General features: G+C 33.0%; 3 protein-coding genes across 3 annotated transcripts; 1 reads left to right on the top strand and 2 right to left on the bottom strand.

The window, feature by feature from the left end:
* The first annotated feature begins 713 nt into the window (after window positions 1-713).
* LOC7463768 (40S ribosomal protein S3-3) lies at window positions 714-2,662 on the top strand. The gene is made up of 6 exons (XM_002324159.3): window positions 714-878; window positions 994-1,141; window positions 1,447-1,618; window positions 1,907-1,961; window positions 2,060-2,191; window positions 2,325-2,662. The coding sequence occupies exons 1-6, from the start codon at window positions 849-851 to the stop codon at window positions 2,490-2,492; spliced, it is 705 nt and encodes a 234-aa protein (XP_002324195.1). The 5' UTR covers window positions 714-848; the 3' UTR covers window positions 2,493-2,662.
* Window positions 2,663-13,073: 10,411 nt separating this feature from the next.
* On the bottom strand, window positions 13,074-15,440 carry LOC112325035 (uncharacterized). The gene is made up of 4 exons (XM_052449077.1): window positions 15,356-15,440; window positions 13,843-15,024; window positions 13,309-13,401; window positions 13,074-13,186 (listed from the first exon to the last, which is right to left on the bottom strand). Exons 1-4 carry the CDS (start codon window positions 15,438-15,440, stop codon window positions 13,074-13,076), a joined length of 1,473 nt encoding a protein of 490 aa, XP_052305037.1.
* A 2,821-nt stretch (window positions 15,441-18,261) lies between these two features.
* LOC7476676 (transcription factor MYB114-like) lies at window positions 18,262-19,931 on the bottom strand. The gene is made up of 3 exons (XM_052449176.1): window positions 19,249-19,931; window positions 19,002-19,131; window positions 18,262-18,830 (listed from the first exon to the last, which is right to left on the bottom strand). The coding sequence occupies exons 1-3, from the start codon at window positions 19,388-19,390 to the stop codon at window positions 18,500-18,502; spliced, it is 603 nt and encodes a 200-aa protein (XP_052305136.1). The 5' UTR covers window positions 19,391-19,931; the 3' UTR covers window positions 18,262-18,499.
* Window positions 19,932-20,434: the final 503 nt, after the last annotated feature.

Raw genomic sequence — 20,434 nt, 5'->3', positions numbered from 1 at the left:
GAACAAACGGGGCTTAATATTAAATCAGTCCAAGTTATATTTAACTAAATTAGCTAAAAAATATATTTTTTATCCATCAAATCACCCATTCATTTTTTAATTAAAATCTATATTTTTTTGAGTCAAGAGAGCCAAAGTTGAAAATCATATCCCCCCTCATGCTAGATTACTTCTTGTTTCCCTACATATTCAACTCACAAAATTTAACAAAAGCAACACAACTTTTCTTTTTTTTATTTATTGTATGGTATTATCATCACACAAATTCAATTTAATTTTGTCGCAACTACTAAAGCATTACTTTAAACTTTAAAAGATGCTAAATTTGATCTTCTCCTCGCACATATATAATCTGCTTGCACACAATATGAAATTAATGTATCACATATAAATGTTTCATATAAGATTGATATTCTATATATAATATATTTGAATTAAGATTTTATTGTTAACTTCTTCTACATGAGTTAATAATTAATTTTGGAAAAAAATTATATATATTTGCTTAGTTGCTGGCCCGCCCTTGATCATGTCACCGCTACATTGAGGCCAATCAGATACCTCAGACGGATGAGATCCTCGTTAGGCGACCAACAGATTATTAATAATATGCAGAAACATAAATGGGAGCGAAGTCTTTATCAAATCTAGGCCCATAATTTGCTGGCGTCCAAAACGACATCACTAACCACCGTTTAATTAGATTACCAAAAAACCCTAGCCCTTTTTATACACACACATGCGCATCCATTACCACTACCACTCGCACATTAGGGTTTTATGCGCTTCGCCGAACCTAAAGCAGAAAAGCGCCGTTCCTTCTTAAATCTCCAATTTCTCTCCCAATCATGGCTACCCAAATCAGTAAGAAGCGCAAAGTAATCTCAAATTTCCCTCTCTTTTCTTTTATTCTGTTTCAATTAATTAAATCTAGCTATATTGTTATTATTATTTCTCATCTAATCCTGTGATCTATCTCCTTCTTCTTTTTAGTTTGTTGCAGATGGCGTTTTCTATGCAGAACTGAATGAGGTATTGACTAGAGAATTGGCTGAGGATGGGTACTCTGGTGTTGAAGTTAGGGTTACACCGATGCGCACTGAGATCATCATCAGGGCTACTCGTACCCAAAATGTTCTTGGTAAAGCTCTCATCTTTTATTTTAGTTTTTTTTTTCTAAATTATTTAGTAATATTTGATATGAGTGTTAGTGCTGTTGCTTTAGCTATTTACTCGCTGAAAATAGTATTTACCTAGCTTGAATGCAAGACAAGGGCAGAGAGATACTTTTGATGAATCAATATACTTTTAGTCAAAGTCATAGTTGATAATTAATTTGTAACTGCCATCAATTTGCATATTAGCTCGTAATTAATAAATAATTATCTTATATGATGAAATGGAGTAAATTTTCTTTCAACTCTCTTGTATGTATTTGTCTTTCAGGTGAGAAGGGGAGGAGGATCAGGGAACTGACCTCTGTTGTTCAGAAACGTTTTAAGTTTCCTGAGAATGGTGTGGAGCTTTATGCTGAGAAAGTTAATAACAGGGGTCTCTGTGCAATTGCTCAGGCTGAGTCTCTTCGTTACAAGCTTCTTGGAGGCCTTGCTGTTCGCAGGTATATTGCATTGTTACAACTATATTGGTTGATTTGTTATTGGTGACTGTTTTTCATTTTCTTTGCATTGGTTAACATACCAGCATGCTTGATAATTGAGTTTTGGTGTTTTCAAGTTCTGTAATGTTATGAATTCTGATGTTTATTTGGTTATCTGTATGAGTGAGGGGCATGAAAATGTTCATCAATACCCCATGTCTCAAGCTCTTTTTATGCATTTTATCCTTATAAGTTGTACATATTTTGTCCCTTTTGAAATTTATGGCTGAATTTTATACATGTTTATAGGGCTTGCTATGGGGTCCTGAGATTTGTAATGGAGAGTGGAGCAAAAGGATGTGAGGTACGCATCAAAATTTTCTTGTTTTTTCTATCGTTTCTATTATACCAGCACAAACGTGCTACATTTTGGAAGTTTGATTCTTTTGTGTAATCTCTCAGGTTATTGTGAGTGGAAAGCTCCGAGCACAACGTGCCAAGTCCATGAAATTTAAGGACGGGTACATGATATCCTCCGGCCAACCTGTTAAAGAGTATATTGATTCAGCTGTTAGGCATGTTCTTCTTAGACAGGTCAGTTGCTTCTCTTGTGTTTCTTTTGTGGATTAAATTTGCTCATTGTTTGTTACCTTTTTTTTTATTTGCTTATTTTCTTAAATCTTATTTGGGTTTCTGTTTCCTCGATAACTATCTATGAGGGTAACAGGGTGTGCTTGGTATCAAGGTCAAGATCATGCTTGACTGGGATCCTAAGGGCAAGGTGGGGCCCATGACACCATTGCCTGATCTGGTTACCATCCATCCTCCCAAGGAAGATGAGGAGTATGTTGCTCCACCAGTAATGACAGCCAATATTGAGATTCCAGTAGTATAAATTATTTGGTTGCTTCCTCTTCTCTACTATATATGGTTAGTCGCATTTTGTAGCCTCCTTGTACGAACCAATATTTGGTTTTGGCTTTGTTATTTTTAAGCTTTCAAAGTTGTCCTTCTTGGCTACTAAAGTTCGTCGCCAGATGATTTAAGAAGTGCATTTTTTTGTCCGCTGTTTTTCATTTACGTCCAATTTTAAAATTTTAATGTTGGGGTTATAATTGTACAATTATTATAGAAAAAGCTTTGTAATGAATCAGTATATCTGGTAAAAAGTGATTATGTAAAAACTTAATTGTACAATTAAACTGTAATTTTGACCAAACAAATTTCCAATGACGATCAATTTGTAAATAAATAAAATGTATAGATTAAAATAGTTTGTTTTAAAATTTGAAGGGATTAAATGGAAGTTTTGCATCTAAATAAACAAAATAATGTAATCTCCTGTTTGACAAATATTTTTTTTAAAATATAAAAATATCTTAAAAAATAATTTTTTAATGGAATTTAGTCGGTAACATTTTTTTTTGAAGAAAAAGGATAATGAAAGATCAAATAATACAATTGAAAATCAAATAAAATAAGAAAAGTTAAAAATTAAAAAAAATAAAAAAAATCGTTTTCTATAAAGTTGATAATCAAACAAAATTGAAAAAATTATAATACTTGGACTACATAAAAAGTATTTAGAGATAAAGATATTTAGAGAATCATCAATTATAAATATTATTGAAGTTAGGTAGGTGAGTGAAAAATTCAAAAATTTATTGAAAATAGTCTCATTATAATAGTAATAGATCATCTTGAAAAAAATTTGATTATAATAGGTGATCTCCTTGGTTATGAGAAGTTCAGATATTTCTTGAAAAAAATAATTTCATTGCAATGCATCACCTACTGGTGGTGAGAAATTTAGAGATTTATAAAAAATAATTTTATTATAATGAGTAACCTATCTTATTATGAGAAATTCAAAGATTTTTTAAAAATAATCTTGTTGTATTGAGTTACCTACTCCGAAAGTGAGAAAATAAGAAATTTCTCGAAAATGCTCTCATTGTAATAGATGACTTACCCGATGGTGAGAAAGTCAGATATTTCTTGAAAATAATCTCATTGTAATACATAACCTACCTAATAGAAAGAAAGCCATAGATTTCTAAAAAACTACTTCAATGCAATGGATGACCTACCTGGTGGTGAAAAACAATGGGTGACCTACCTGGTTGTGAGAAATTCAGAAATTTCTTGAAAATAGTTTCATTGTAATGGGTGAGAAACCTAGTTGTGAGAAATTCAGAAACTTCTTGAAAATGATCTCATTGTAATAGATGACCTATCCAATGGTTAGAAATTTAGAGATTTTTTTAAAATAATTTTTCGAAAGTGTTTTGAAATATAGTTGTTCAAAGAGAAGGTGTCTTATCTTCTTGGCTAAAAAGGATTAACTAATGATCATGAGTTACTCATACCTTTGAAGCTGGACTTTTGGATATCATGTTAAATCAGTAGTATCCTTGTCAAATCTTTGACAACTCAAAATTTGTTAGAGCTTTTTTGGATTTCATTGAGGATTTTTTTTCCTTCGCAATTCTTGTGCAAAACTTTGTATAATGCTTTCAATTTTATGCATGTATCTTTACCTGATTTAAAATATAAGCCCTTCGTTTTTCTTCGCAACCTCTCTCTTGTTTTGAGGTTTGTAATTTCTAAGATGAGTTTTATTTGTTGCTTGACTCTTCAGCCCACTTCTTGCATGTGTGATTAATGTGTCTGACTATTTTTTTTTATCATGCAGCCTAAACCTTGCGTAATGAATACTTCCTTCATGGGTTTGCTACATGAAGCCTTGCTCATTTGGTCATTCCTTGAGAAGTGACAAATTCTCTTAGCCATGATATTGCCTCCTGAGCAAATGGTGCCTTTAATTGTGGTATTTTTGCACCATTATCCACTTATTATTTATTTTGATAGAGAAGCGGTACTCCATTACTCTCACTTTCTAAGAAGTTTATTAAATTATCTATTGTCAATGACTATTTAAAATTTCCCCCAACTGATCTCACTGTGTGCATCCTTTCAGCATTTATTAAAATGCTCTCATATGATAACATATTTATCAGGTACCATTACCATTTCTCAAAGGGTAAACCAACACTTAACCATGAAGATAACCTCCATATGTGGTGTTAATTTCAACTACTAATGGTGTTCACCATATCATCCACTGTCATAAATTGTTTTTTAGCAACATTACCCTCAATTGATCAAGTTGTGCTCATTATTTTGACTATTATTAAGAGGCACTTGTCATTGTCAGATATCATTCATGGCTTTGATAAATTTTGCTAAACTATCATTTGACTATTATTATCACAATGGGTTTGACTAAGCTGATTTATCTCAACTAGCCTAGTTGCGATCGTCTATAAACCATGAGTACATGCATCATCATTTTTTTTTTGTCAACTTTGAAAAGTTAGTTAATGAATATTTTTCAAGAAATCATTTTTCATCTTTTAAGACCACTTCACAAGTTTTAATGATTATACCTTTGTATGTCTTATGGTTGGCATGAAATCAGTAAGATGTAAATTGGAAAGTATCTATTTGGTCGAGACCCCAAGACACATCTTTTAATACTAAGATGCAATTTTACAGATATTTTGATGATGATTGACAAGACATAGGCTAATAAAGAAGTGTTAGATAAAAATTGGGTTGTTTATGGCTCAAATGAATTTCTTGTATTTTAAAAATAGAAATTTACCCGATGTAAATTTAAAACAAATTTGTTTTGAATTTCTTATAATTCCCCGGGGTTTAATCTTTATATATATATATATATATATATATATATATATATAGAAAAATGGTGATTTGCTCTTTTAGTCAAGTGATATTAAAATGAATGAAGGTACATGATGATGTGACCTTTTATCTTTTTGGTTTCAATGCAAAAAGGCTTAAGTGAAAGCTCGAGTTTTTGTTTGAGAAAAATTTATTTTATTTTTTAGTACTCATTTTATCAACATAAATAATAATGAGTAACTTGTTCACGATGTTATGATTCTTGTGAAAAAATTCTTTATATTTTGATAACGTTATTTATTGGTTTACGTTGCTTATTTGTCTGATTAGAAAGGACTTTTTAAAAGCATGTAATGCAGATTATGACTCTTAGCTATGAAAGAAAGGGATTTATAGGCTTAAAGAGTGTTTCAACGTTCAAAAAACTTAGGATCACTACCATTTACTTGACTCATTATGTCTTTCAATCTTATTTTCTTTCATAGTATTTCTTTTATTTGCCTTTTTTAATTGCTTTGATGGGCCATTCTTATTTTATTTTGACCTTGACTTAGTCATTTTTGTTTTTCATTTGGGCATGCCCCCTAGCATTTGAGTTTCTTTTTTTTTTCTCAACTCTTAAATTTCTATTTGCCTCCAATATGAGATATGATTCTAGTTAGAATCAACTCTTGATCTTTGGATTTGTTTTTTGCCCCTAGGGTATTTACGAAAAAAAACTTATTTAGGTTTAAAAGGGAACTATAAGGGATATATTTTAAAAATGTGAAATGAATAAAAGGATGGCATTTTATCATTTCAAGCACAAACGGTTAGAACCGATAAATCTTTCATTGTCCAGTATAATGGTTTAGATTTACAAAGAACTATGTTTTGGAGTCTGTGACTACCAAATCCACTACATACCATTATACATACATGTAAAACATGAATGAAGAGACATGGTGTGAGAGTAATTACATATTTTCATTTTATGTCTTTTCGTTAAAAATTGTGAGGTCACCTCAGAATGAGAATTGCTTGAATGATTTATTTGCCACCCTACAAAAAGACGCCTACACACTGTTTTGAGTAAACATTGAATTATTTCTAAAATCAAAAGGCAAATTTAATTTTTCAAGATTATTTTGGTAAGGGTTTTTTCACAAAACTAGTTTGGTCATATTGTTTTGAACAAATCCATGAGATCACTTACGATGTTCAATTTTTTAAGTCTAAGAAAAATTCCCCCCTAACATCTTGCATGGCACACCTTGATGTTCGACCATTTTTTCCATTATATTTATTCAATTATGGACAATAATAAAATATCAAGTTATTACTTTCACACAAAAAATATCTTGATTTAAAAACAACAAATAGATATAAAAAGACATATTTCACTAAAAAGATGTGATGCAATCCACAAAACAAAATGTAGAATAACAAAGTTTTATAACAAAAGAATTGAGAAATGCCACACTTTTTTTAGGTAAGATTCCCCAGCAACTTTTGTCTTTTTAGTATTTACCAACCATTTATTACGCTAAAGATGATCTGGTGACAATGTAGTAGATACCATTATCATTCATAAATTTGACTTATTACATTTTACTCTAATTTTAGGCCATTTTTCAGATTCATCTTTTTTCGTGACTCTAGAGCTCATGGTTGAACCTATGATTTTTCTTGCTTTGATAGTCTGTTTAATATTTTTGGACACAATCACTAGGTCAATAAAGTGTTGGGTTGCACTCAAAGTTGGGTATCTTGAAAGTGTTGGTAAACAAGCTAACCCTCATTTTCTAATAGTGGAGGATTCACTTGAGCAGCTACTTCATGCCACCTTTTAGTGTACTCCCGGATAAATTCCCTAACACCCATCTTCATATCTTGTAGGCTCATTCTGCGAGGTGCAATACCCATGTTGAATTTATACTGCTTGACAAAGACATTCACTAGGTTTGTTATCCAACCATATTTACCACTTAAAGCACCAACACCTAGGCTTTCCTAAAAGAAATGGATCAGAAGCTTCTCATCATGGACGACTTTTGCCATCTTATTGTAGTGCACTTTCAGATGAGTCATTAAGCATTGTGTACCGATGTATTTAGCAAATTCTAGCACTTTTAACTTCTTAGGGACTACTATGTTCAAAACCAAGCATATTTCAATGGCTTTTACTAGATCATACAGATCGATTCCTTCAATTGCCCTCAATATCTCTTCAATAGCAGACAACTTATTAAAATCCTTTTCTTCTATCACCTTTGCCTTCTGGGTTTCAACAACTAGGTTTATAAATGGTGTTGGTAAAGAAAGTGGAAAAGGAGTAGTTACTTAGGCCTCTAGCCTGGTGCCAATTGCCTTCAAACGCTTGTGGAATGAAGGTGAAGGGAGTTGCTTGCATAGAAGCAGGTTGAGCGGTAATTGCAGGCTGAGCTTAAATTCCTTCTCCATGTCTAGATCTCAAGATTTGTTCAAATAAACTGGTGGGCTTAATAATATCATCTTTCATGGTTTTTATCTGCCTTTGTTGGGCATCCAACTGTGCCCTTTCTTTGTTCTTTATGAGTTTAAACTTGAGGATGAATTTTGTATAACAAGGGGAGTGTTGTAAAACCAATATTCTTAGCTCATCATACTTAGGCACAAATTTAAGCTCAAACCCAACCTAAACTAACCTATGTATTTAAAGAGAAGGTTACCAAAACAAATTGTTTTTCCTCTTCTCTTTTTTTTTCTCCTTTACCATAAATTTCTCTTAAAATACCAAGGATTTTAGTTTTAAACTTAAATTATGGTTCAAGAAGGTTGAAGAAGCAAGTAAGTATCTCTCTCAACTATTATTTTTTATCAAGACATTAATTGTGGAAGGATTAAAGAATAGTTTAGGGTTTTATTTTGATGTGATGATAGAATAATTTAAGAGTTTTAATTAAAGTTTAGGGTGCTAATTCTGGCTTAAAATGAACTAATTAAGGACTATAATTATGGGTTTTTTTAGGAACATATTGATTGTTAGGGAATCAACAATTTTAAAGACTAGCAGATAAAGATTCTAGAAATCCCGATCAACTGATTGATCAGTTGGTTTGAACCGGCTAACCGGTTGGCTTGTGATGGCGGTCAACTGATTGACCCAACAGTAAGGGTTAATCGGGTATGTTAGGTTTGATCAATTTAGGATATGTTTAGAATTGATCGGGTGAATCAGTTTGGCTTTATAATTATGTTTTGGTCTCTAAGTTTAGAGTTTTAATCTTTTATGTTATTCTTGTTTTGATTAGTTTTTAAGTGTTTTTCATATCCGTTATAGGTTCTGCTGAAGTTCCTTCTAACGATCTTCAATAGTCTCCAGTTCTGCATATATTTTTCTAATATTTTTGTTTTTCGAGTGAGTGAGATAATCTTTAATATGCATGCAATATAAATAAATTATATATATTGAATATATGATAAGTACAAATGACCTTCTTGAATATCTATATATGTTGATTTATTTCCAAATACTCATCAGTTTCTTGAATATGTATTCGTATTATACTGAATTAAATGTTATTCGATGTGACATTCTGTTGCTTTGATAATTGTGTGAATACCTGTTATGTCTTGATATTGAACTTGTCAGAAACTCCATACTAAGGGAGAGTAGTTAGTCTTTGTGCACATCGTATTTGTAAACATAGCGGTGAGAGAGGCACCAACCTGTTGCGACTTATCCTCCCATAACGGTCACCATCAGGTGTTTTCTAGTCACCTTCGGGTGTCGTCTAGTCACCTTCGAGTGTCCTTTGATCTCTTACATGTATTCCATTATTATATGCTATTATGTTTAAAGCCCCCCCGCGCGCGCGTGCACACACACACACACACACACACACACACACACACACATATATATATATATATATATATATATATATATATATTGTTTTGGTGCTTATACTTATAAATAGTTAAAATGTATATTAAATGTTATTCTCTCACCTAGTTGGTTGAAGTCACCCCTCCATTTTAATATTATTTTAGGTTCTTAGCTTCTTTTAGCATATTGACCTTTGATTGAGAGTACCTGCCACTTTGTTTGTTGGTATGCCTTGCTTGCTTTTATGAGGCTTTTCTTGTTCTTTGTGATTTGATGTCTTAGACGTTGCACTATTATGTTGTTTTCATTCAAGTTTAGATTTTCATTTCAAATATTGGATTTTATTTAATTTAATAAGTATTTTGAATTGTTTTTATTGGTTTTGAGGAATATTTGAAATATTACAATATGATGCATAAACTCTCTATATATTTGTTTTATGATATGCATGTTCTAAGGCTTAATGTAAGTGTGGTGTCCTTACGATACCACTCCTACATTGTTGGTCATGGACCCGAGATTTAGGTCATGACATAGACAGACTTACTTTAGAGAGTGAACTTAATAAGCCTTCTCTAGCTAGTGTAGCTACTCTATTGTCTTATATGTCCCAATCTTGCATGCTATTTAATTGAATTAGACATAATATTATAAGAAGTAGAAGATGTCATCAAAGCAATATCATTATTAAAATGCAAGTCCAAATCCAATATGAAAAAAATATTTACCTAACTTACCAAGTCAAAAGAATTTCCTAACTAAAATAATTATCCATTTGAGTACCTTTTAAGTGAAAAGAAAAACATAAAGGCAACATAGCTAAAACTGATAAAAGATTACAATGAATTTTTACGGCATAGAACACATCATATAAAAGTGGGTTGAGCCCAATGCACATCCTTAAGCGATATGTGCCAACTTCAAGAACATCAACATAAGTGTCATTACATATAATAACATAATGGATGCTTGCTGGTAGACCCTGGTAATCTATATATCCAATTTGAATTCCTACTACATGTTTTATTGCTCTTATGTCTACAATTCAACTAGAGATAATATGAGCAACAAATACATGTGAGCATACATAAACAATAAGAGAGTCAGTGTAGGTTTATACCTTATTCAACTTAGAGCAATCTTGAGCAAAGTGACCCATGTTTCCACAGTTATAGCACTAGACCTTGGTTATGTTTTTCTTTCCACGCTTGCCTATATGGTGCTTGGTTACTCTTCCAACTCTTGGTGCCAAATTTACAACATCACATTTATTGTCCTTTATATTTAGGCCTGAATGTCCTACATTGTCTAGCTTGGGCTGCTAAAACTATAGTACAATTCACCTATTTGTGCTCTGCCTCAAGTTATAGATGTTGCCCAATATCATTAACGATCTAAATACCCTCATTGTGCGTTAGCACTATCTTCATTGGCCCTAAGAGGATTCAAGTAAGGACTTAATGATAGCTTGAACTTGTTGTTCATCAATGAGATTATTACCAGCTACTTACAACTCTCTTATCATAACAAACATCACCCTAAAGTGTTCCACCATAGAATGCTTTGGGTCCATTATATATTGGTTAAATTAGTGTTAGGGCTCGCAGCCTGGTTGTTGTCATGCCATCAAATTTTACCTTAAGTTGGTCCATATTTCTTTAGCATTCTAATTAATCTCAAACTTTTTAATTATGTCATCCTATATGCATCTCAACATAGAAAAACATGCAATCCAATCCTTACTTGTCCAAGTCTCATAGGCTTGCACATCACATCGATGTTAGGCAGTTGTCCCTTTTTTCAGTGGGTTCATGTTATTGGTCAAGATCTTAAGTACCTTTTTCTCATCTTAATATGCTGAATTTTCCTATAAGAAATGTCATACTTCTTTCCATTAAGTTTCTCATCTTTAGTCAATTCAAATACCAAATTCTTGGAGGCTATTTTCTACATTCATTGCACAATTTGAATTAAACAATAAAATTTTTCATACATATTAAAACAAAAAATTTCACGACAGAAGCTAGTAATTATCTCCTAATATGTAAGTTAGAATATTATATCTAAATTGATCAAGATTAAAATGTCAAGACTATTCTCTTCATCCACAATATTCCACGCATCACATATATTAATTTTGAGTTCCTTGTGGACTCCATTGGCATTTTGGCACAACATGCCAAAATAATTTATAATGGACTACCAATTGGAAAACATATAATCAATCTCATGAGGTTCGAAAAAATTCAATGATATTTTCTCTATTTTTTTACAAACAACACACATTAGCCAATTATTATGGAAGAAAATTATACTCACCTCCTAAAAAGAACGGATAATAAGTCTCATTCTAGAGGGATATAATTTGTGCTAATTTTATACCGCGTCAAGCAAATAAAATATGAAACATGAATAATAAATATAGCCACTCAAATTAAAGAGCACAATTATTTATGAAATTAAGAGAATATATTAAGGTGTAGCATGTCAAGAAATTTCAATTAACACAATTCTTTTTTATATGTTATAACTATTGTACGTACCAAAAAAAAAAAACTGACTCCCTGTAATTTAAACAGGTGCTTATGTATTATGTTTATATGCATGGTCACATGCCACCAGTTTTCCAACAAATTAAAATTGAAGATTAAAATAAATTATATTTACAAGGAACATTTTGTGAACTAACATTATACAAGGCTTGTCCTCATAATATATTTACTGGTGATGTACTGGGACTACAAGGGGACAGAATGTACTAGAGCATTTCTTGAGAAAAAGAAGTGGCAGCTCACATCACAGGGGACCAGTATTGAAGCCACACTCTTTTAGAAAATATTTTTTTTCTTACCACCCTTTTCTTTTACAGATTAACAACATAGGCTACTGTTTTTTTTTTTTTTTTTTTTGTCTTTCTGAATATGTAAGCAATACGGTTTGTTAGCATCCCATAATTCAACTTCAAGTTCTAAATTAACGGTGGTTTTTTTTTGTTAGTACCTTGAATTTTTATTTTTATTTTTTGTTTTTACTCGGGTATCCTTACACCCTTTTAAAAGGTGAGACTAGTTCCGTTCAAGATTCGTGGCTGCCCCTCTTAATAAATACACTTTATGAGGATCAAACTTGTATTCTCATCATTATAGAGATATAGCAATGTCTTAACTGCTAGACCAGCACTTCTTTGATATTCAATGCCTTGAATTTAAACAATAATTATAACACCAAAACTATTATGACAAAAAAAAAAAAAAGTTTATCCTAGTTGTCAATTCCTATTCAATATAGTCACCCATGGAATCCGGCTTTAGTCCATATTATAATATAAATTGGATTTTAATGACCATAAAATATAAATATATGTAAAACCCTTTTTGTTGTGTAAAATATAAGAACAATAAAATTAAACTGCAAATAACTAATTGCTCTAATAGGTATATATCTCTATCAATCATCAAATATTTCACAACAATAATCATGCCATAAACACACATCAAAGCGAAAACAAGTATCTACCGCGCTTCGTTGCAACTGTTAATCATAGTTTTGAAACCCGACTCGGTCATCGACCCGGTCAAGTGATCGGGTCACGGGTCAGATGGGTTGACCCGGGTTGACTAGGGTCAACCCAAAAAAAAAACCTATAAAAAAAAACACATAACTAGTTACAATGCAACTCTTACATAAACCAAATTTAAATTATAAACCAACAACATAAATTTAATTCAATATCCAAAACACAAACAAAATATAAATTCTAAAATATTTAAAACAAAACATCCAACCACATAAATTCTAAAATATTTAAAACAAAACATCCAACCACATAAATTCTAAAATATTTAAAACAAAACATCCAACCACATAAATTCTAAATCAACAACACATTCACTTTTGTTGAATGAACACATTAAGTTCTTATGTGTCCATAGAAGCAAAATTTGGATCAAATGTCGATGGAATTGAGCCAATCTCGTCAACACCTAATAAATCATCAGCATGCTCCTTTGAAACTTCATCGTCACAATCATCTTCAATATCATTAACATTTATGACATCTACATTTCAAACACAATTAATAAATAAATATTATGTGTTAAACAAAACTTTATTTTAAATAATATTTATCACTAAATAATCAATAATTAATTACCATCATCTAAAGTATCTTGCATAGTCATAGTTGATAGAGCTTGGTGAAAACTATCTGCTTCTTCAGCTGTCAAGATTGACGGGTCATCCTCTACTACCCAATTTTCAATGTCACAAATTGTCTCAACATTAATTGGATCATAATTTCATTCTTTCCAATAATTCCTATATATTAAAAGTGAAGATAAACACAATATAAGTATTAATAATGTTACTAAACAAGATAAAATAATATTTAAGGAATTAGAGAAAAGAAAAATACTTTTGTTTCAATCTTAGATTGCAGTGGACGTAAACAAGGTCATTAAGCCTTTGGTGCTCCAATCTATTTCTCTTCTTGGAATGAATATGTTCAAACATACTCCAATTTCTCTCACATCCCGAAGAACTACAAGTTTGACTTAACACTCGTATAGCCAACTGTTGTAGATTTGGAGCGCTGGTTCCATATGTCATCCATGAATATCTATATAAAAATATAATAAGTAAAAGGAGACTATGTCAAATAATATTTTTAAATATAAAAATTATATACCTGGAGGCATAAGGGTGCGATTATTTATTGCGGACACTCGACCAAAGTCATTTTCAGCATTCCTAAACAACTTCATCTCACTTGTAATCTTACTTTGCAATGGTAGATTTCCATGTGCATACTTCTCAAGAACATCTAGAAGTCCAAAAATGGTGCTCATATGTTTATCCATTATATTTGCATCATATTGAAATTGAGGATTCAACCAAAATGCCGCTGCATAAAGATGTCTATAAAATTGTCCATCCCACCGATTACTAATAATGTCTATGAAAGGTTTCACTTTAGCCTTTCTCTTTTGAAATCTCCTCATCATTTCTTCTTTTGCATGATGAATAGCATCATACAAATATCTCATCGAAGGTCTATCATCACCATCAACCATTCGTAGAACTCGAATTAAAGGCTCACTCATTCGCACAATTATTGCACATTCTTCCCAAAACAGAGAGTCTAGCACACTCTCAACAAACTTTTTTCCTTTACTATCTTTAGCATAAGCAGATGAGACCCATTCCCTAGATGTCACCATAGCTCTCAACTCATCTTTATGAGCTAAAATGTTTTGCAATGCAATGAAATTGGTAGCAAAACGAGTAGGAGCAGGACGAAGTATTTCTTTTCTTCCAGTGAACTTCCTCATCAAATACAATGGATAACAATGATTATAAATGTACTTTGTGATACCAGAAGCATGCTCAACAACACAACAAACCGACTGCAATTTACCAATGTCCTGGAGTATGAGGTTGATGCAATGAGTAGCACAAAGAGACCAAAATATTGAAGGAAATTCTTCCATCAATAACTTGCCAGCAGCAACATAATTTTCAGCATTATCAGTCACCATATGCACAATGTTTTCTACCCCAACATACAAAACAACCTCTCTAAACAACTGATACAACAATCTAGCAGTCTTTGAGACATCTGATACATCCACGGTTTTCAAAAAAACTGTTCCTTTAGGACAATATACTAAGAAGTTAATTAAAGTCCTCCTCTTCTGATCTGTCCATCCATCAGCCATTAATGTGCAACCAGTCTTCTTCCAAATCTCTCGATAAGTCTCAACATAAATCTTGACTTCATCAACCGCTTTTGCCAAGTAATAACCACGAATAGCATGCAAGTTTGGTCCTTTATAACCGGACCCATGGCTGTTACAACATCTATGGCATGCTGATAATACACAGAATTAACAGCATTAAATGGCACACATGCATCAATCATCCACTTCGCTAAAGCAAGATCACACCGTTCAACTGCTTCCTTCCTTTGCCAACAATTCTGAATAGACTTTTGAGCACTAGGAGTTGTTCTCGTATGAAATATGTCCCTAATGTTGCAGATTTCTTCTGCTTTCCACAACTTGTAGTCGATTGTTTTACAGTGCTGGTGCTTTGAATCTTTTTCTTTTTTGCAACCTTCGGTGGTAACATATGTTTTTTAGTACTGACATCCTCATCATCCTCATCATCACCATCATCATCACCATCATCCTCATCATCACCATCATCATCATCTTCTAATTGCCTAATCATCATCTCTTCATGCTCCCTTTGTCGTGCATTAAATGGATTGAATTCTGCTTGCATTTCTCTAACTCTTTTTTTTGTTTCAGCATTTCCTTTAAGATTCAAAAGCATTTGATGTCGAACATCAGGAGGACATTTACGACATTGTTCAACTTCTCCTTTAGCTCCAGCTAAATGTTGCTTAAATCGATTAATGCCACCACCCGCAAATACTTTAGCATAATATAAACAAACTAATTTTGTTTTTTTACACCCAACACTAAGTTCAGGAGCTTCTCTACAATGACCCCATGCCAAATCTGTTCTTCCTCTACTACCACTTGACATGGAAATTGAAGGTTGAGATGATTGGGCCGTTGAAGGATCACTACTTGGAGTACTACCATCATGTGAAGACATTTTCACAACCTAACATAATTTACAAGAGGGAATATAATTTCAAGCCAAATCACTTTGCAATCCATTAATTAAATTATAGAATTGGGAGAATTTAGTATATAAATATACTGGGAAAGGAGAGGCAATTGACATCTGTTGGATCCAATTACCAAAGAACAAAGACACAAGCCATCATCAGGGTAAATAGATGTGTGGAGAATGAATGGATGACATCCCGGAATGAGATAAAGATGATGAGAAAAGAGGTTGAGAACATGAAGATGCAACTAAGTGAATTGCAAATATGCAAAATGCAAATCCAGAGAAGAGCCAAGGGATGCCTGATATCAAAGAGAATTTTCGATTCTGAGCATTCTGTAGCATAGAATTAATATCCCAAGATATTGCAAATTTCTTACATGTTTCCGAACCTGAACTACCATATAATCTATGGAGAATCAATATGACAATATTGATACCATTTTCTTCTCTTGACATAAAATTTCGCAGCATAGAAGTCGTAGTAATAGCTTAGCAAAGGAAATCTTTGGCAATTATAAGGTAGAGATATATAGTTTTAAACTCGAACCAGAATCATTTATGGTTAATTCATGATATAATCCATTAATTCATGATTTAGCAGAAGACAGATTTAGCAATTCATCATTTATGGTTAATTATCTAGTTATCCATCACACGTTTGCTTTCGTTCATGAACAAAGACAGATTAATCAAAACAGCAATTCAATCACCAACCCCTATCCATGCACTGGCTGGTAGATGCATGGAATTTAGCAGAAGCAAAGGCAGAACGAACAAACACACCAACAATTACTAGCCGAAATATCTTAACCATAATCAATAATTCTTACAACAATTTCAATCTCTGGCTATAACAGTTCTTAGAACAAAATAGTTTCAAACTATGGCTATAACAGTTCCAAAAGCAAATGCACCGAACAAAACTAGTTTCCTCATCCATTTTCAACACTTCCTAATAGCAGAGGAAGTTATTACGCTGCAGAAAAGAAAGAACAGAGAAACATACCTGAGGTTGAGATGACTGGGCTGCGACTGAATCAACGAGACTGAATCAACGAACAGCAAAATGATGCCCAGAACTGCAAGTTCAAAACACGGCCAAGAATAAAGAAAAGAGAGAGTGAAAGAAGAAGATTTGTGAACAGGAACAAGAAACTAACCTTTTTCGCAGTGAAACAACAATGATCAAGACGTCTTCGGTCTTCTGCTCTCCTCTGCTCCTCAGCTCATCGATTGAAATTGATTTGTTTGTTAATTAGGTTTGCTCTGTAATCAAAATGCCCAATTCTGCTTCATTGTTCTTCGTCGTTTTGGCCTTTAAAACAAAGGCCAAAACGACGTCGTTTAACATCAATCAGTCTAAAAAAAAAATAGACCGGGTCTCATCCAGGTTTTACCGGGTGGCCCGGATCCCGGGTCGACAGGGTTTCACCGGGCCAACTCCCGAGCGGGTTTTTGCCTCCACCCGGACCGGTCCCAGGCCCGGGTCGGCCGGGTCCTGGGTCGACCCGTCGGGCCGGTCCGGGTTTTAAAACACTGCTGTTAATATAAAATAAAAATAAAATAAAATAAAATAAAATGTGAACATTTATCAACAATAAAAATATCCCGCTTCGAGTTGTTTTGTCTTAGAATTGGTTTGGATTCCACAAGTATCTACCTATCTCTTATCATTTTCCATCCATGAATGGAAAGGCTACCCAAAAGCCTGATCAGCGTCCTTCGTTCCTCCCAACACTCGCTAGAAAACAAAATTTAATAAAATTATTGATTTATTGAAAAATTGGTCATGTATTGTCAAATACAATATTAAACTGTGCTTAGATGGGTCAGCTAAAACAGAGCAAATCTTCTAATTCGTTACGAGTATGTTTATTTTTATATTTAAAAAGTACTTTTAGGATTTTTTTATTTTAAAAAATAAAAAAATTATTTTAATATATTTATAAGTGAAAAGTATTTTAAAAAACAACAATATAAAATCTCAAAAGACTTTTAATTTTATCTAGTGCATTCTGAGACATTGTAACTCTTTGTTCGCATTTTTCACTCTTTTTTTATTAACGTGGGTGTCCGAACCATCTTGCATGTATCTTGACTAATTTTATGAGCCTTGAAGTTAACGATTATATAAGCCTCCAGTAGCCTTGAAGGGATTCGAACTCGTGATCATTAAGAAACAAACTCAAAACTTGACTAGTTATGCTACCTCTCATAGTTATTTTTCCACTTTTATATGATAGGAATATATATGATTGCCTGTTGATCTTTTCTAATTTATTTGGTAGACTACTCCTTCGAAAAACTTCACCACACCTAAAACATTTCCCAGGATTTTTTCCTGCCTTCAGATGACTTAACCAGGACCAAACTAAATGATAATAGTTAAATTGTGGTTTTACATCAAGACAAGACAAGACGAATCCTTCAAGTGATGGATCAAAGACACTATCCTCGCAAATGCTAGAGATTCAAACTACACAATCATACTGCTGGACAAAATATAGAAGTTTGTCGATCCATGGAAAATCCTTCACATCTATTGACTGCTAACAACACTGGCATCGACAAATAGAAGAAAACAAAAAGAAAAACCGTGGGGTTTTCCTTAAATTATCGAAGACCTCCTTAACTTGCAATAGCAAGCATCACAAAAATACGAATGCATAAACTACTACTTCGAAAGGCAACATACAATATCATGGAAATTCATACAAAGACTCTTCCAGCTCAAGGAATTTACTCATCCATTCCAAATTCACAGGGTCCTCATTGGAGAAATCAAAGAAGTCATCCCCAACAAAGCTAGATTTTGAGTCCTCAAGTCTCTTAGAAGTACCCTCCTCCCTTCCCTTGGCAATATTATCCATACCCAGTACATTGGTTTTCTCTGGCTCAGGTTGTTTCAATGTTGAGATTATTACCGGCTTCTCCGCTTTTTGCTTTATCTTTTTGCTCAAATGAGAATTCCAGTAGTTCTTGATTTCATTATCAGTCCTTCCAGGCAGTCTTCCAGCTATCAAAGACCATCTAAATGAGGAATCAATTCTTCAAAGTCAAAACACTTATCAGCTATCAAAGACCATCTAAATGAGGAATCAATTCTTCAAAGTCAAAACACTTATCGCAACATGTATTTCTTTCATTGAAAAATAATGAGAGAGAAGAAAAGTGAGAGAAGGAAAATTGTGATAAGCTTGCCTGTTACCAAGGAGCTTATGAAGCCTGAGTATCAAGTCCTCTTCTTGGTCTGATATGTTACCTCTCTTAATATTTGGTCTAAGATGATTCATCCATCTCAACCTGCAGCTCTTACCACATCTATTCAGATCTGCAGTAAACAGTACGATCAAATCCAAAATAGTTGACGAGTTCTAATGAAACAATTGGGCTAAAAGTTTGCGTTTTATTTTCACTGGTATTATAGACATACACTCATTCAAAATACCTGCTTTGGCAGCAATTGATCTCCACCTCTTTGGACCGTGAATTTCAATGACTCGGGCCAGTTTTTGGTCCTCTTCAGCTGTCCATGCTCCTTTGTTAGCCTCCTTTTTACCGCATTTACTTCTCCTAGGAGCCAGTGGCATTTTTCTAGTTTTTCTGTTCTCCCACTCCCTTCTCCCTCAAGGAAGCAAGATTGGTGTTTCGGACAAGAAGACAGAGTTGGAGTGAGTTGCACTTAAGTCTTCAAGTTATTTATTCTAGGAGTACATAGATGGGGGAGATATTATCTGACCTGCCTTTCTTTGGTAAATATACGGAAACCCAAGCAACTGTATACAATACTGATGTAATTCAGGATTTTGCATCTCGGTCTCCCCAAGTGAAGTCCAAATGGCTCATGATTGAAGAGGGAGGTAAATTTAGCATGTAGCAAGTCCATACATGTGAGTTACTGCCCATGTACTTGTCTTAGACAAAAATGTAAGGGAAATGATCTATGCATGAGAAGAGGAATGAGATCCAACGGCTGTTGTTGTTCAGCAGAAGCTTACAATGATGCACACATACACACAGAAACATGCTTGCTTCAATTGCCCCGAGAAGAATAGAACTCTCCGAAGTCAGTATGCAAGCTCACTTGCATGTGATGTGTTCTTGTTTTACGAGAGAGATATGGATTTGCTTAGATTTAATTTTAAATATAGGACTTAGTTTTAAGGTTCATTGAGAACAGGACATGGGCATTAAGCACGTTTAGGACAACGAGAAGGTCAAAACAGCAGTCAAATTCATCACTAAATCATCTAAAGCTGGATCATTAAGGAGGCTATAAAATAGTACCATAAGCATTTATTATTTTAGATTCTTCTTCGTTCAAGGTAAAATGGATGCATCTATTCTCCCATCAGCACATGATCCTGTTTTTTCTTCTTCACATAGTAATTCATTTCATGTTTTTTGTTTTTGTTGTATCAGTGTTGCCCACTACAAGTGGTTTATTTTTTAGTTTTAAAAAAAAATTAAAAAAAAATTATTTTTTTTCCTTAAATTTTTGTTTTTTTATGTGTGTTTTTATATCGTTTTAATATATTGATTTCAAAAATAATTTTTAAAAAATAAAAAAATATTATTTTAATGTATTTCTGATCAAAAAATATTTTAAAAAACAACTATTACCACACTTCAAA

This window comes from Populus trichocarpa, chromosome 18 (genome assembly GCF_000002775.5).
Source record: "Populus trichocarpa isolate Nisqually-1 chromosome 18, P.trichocarpa_v4.1, whole genome shotgun sequence".
Taxonomy (NCBI): Eukaryota; Viridiplantae; Streptophyta; class Magnoliopsida; order Malpighiales; family Salicaceae; genus Populus; species Populus trichocarpa.
This window is presented reverse-complemented; position numbering and strand designations above follow the sequence as displayed.

Excerpts from the sequence above, each read along its gene's own strand:
- LOC7463768 (XM_002324159.3), top strand. The coding sequence starts at position 849 with ATGGCTACCCAAATCAGTAAGAAGCGCAAA. Across the intron at positions 1,962-2,059 it reads GTGGAGCAAAAGGATGTGAG|GTTATTGTGAGTGGAAAGCT; the intron begins GTACGCATCAAA and ends GTAATCTCTCAG. Across the intron at positions 2,192-2,324 it reads GGCATGTTCTTCTTAGACAG|GGTGTGCTTGGTATCAAGGT; the intron begins GTCAGTTGCTTC and ends TGAGGGTAACAG.
- LOC112325035 (XM_052449077.1), bottom strand. The coding sequence starts at position 15,440 with ATGCAAGCAGAATTCAATCCATTTAATGCACGACAAAGGGAGCATGAA. Across the intron at positions 15,025-15,355 it reads ATTAGAAGATGATGATGATG|CATGCCATAGATGTTGTAAC; the intron begins GTGATGATGAGG and ends GTGTATTATCAG. Across the intron at positions 13,402-13,842 it reads TCGCACCCTTATGCCTCCAG|TAGAGGATGACCCGTCAATC; the intron begins GTATATAATTTT and ends AAAATTGGGTAG.
- LOC7476676 (XM_052449176.1), bottom strand. The coding sequence starts at position 19,390 with ATGCCACTGGCTCCTAGGAGAAGTAAATGCGGTAAAAAGGAGGCTAAC. Across the intron at positions 19,132-19,248 it reads ATCAATTGCTGCCAAAGCAG|ATCTGAATAGATGTGGTAAG; the intron begins GTATTTTGAATG and ends TGTTTACTGCAG. Across the intron at positions 18,831-19,001 it reads CATAAGCTCCTTGGTAACAG|ATGGTCTTTGATAGCTGGAA; the intron begins GCAAGCTTATCA and ends TTCCTCATTTAG.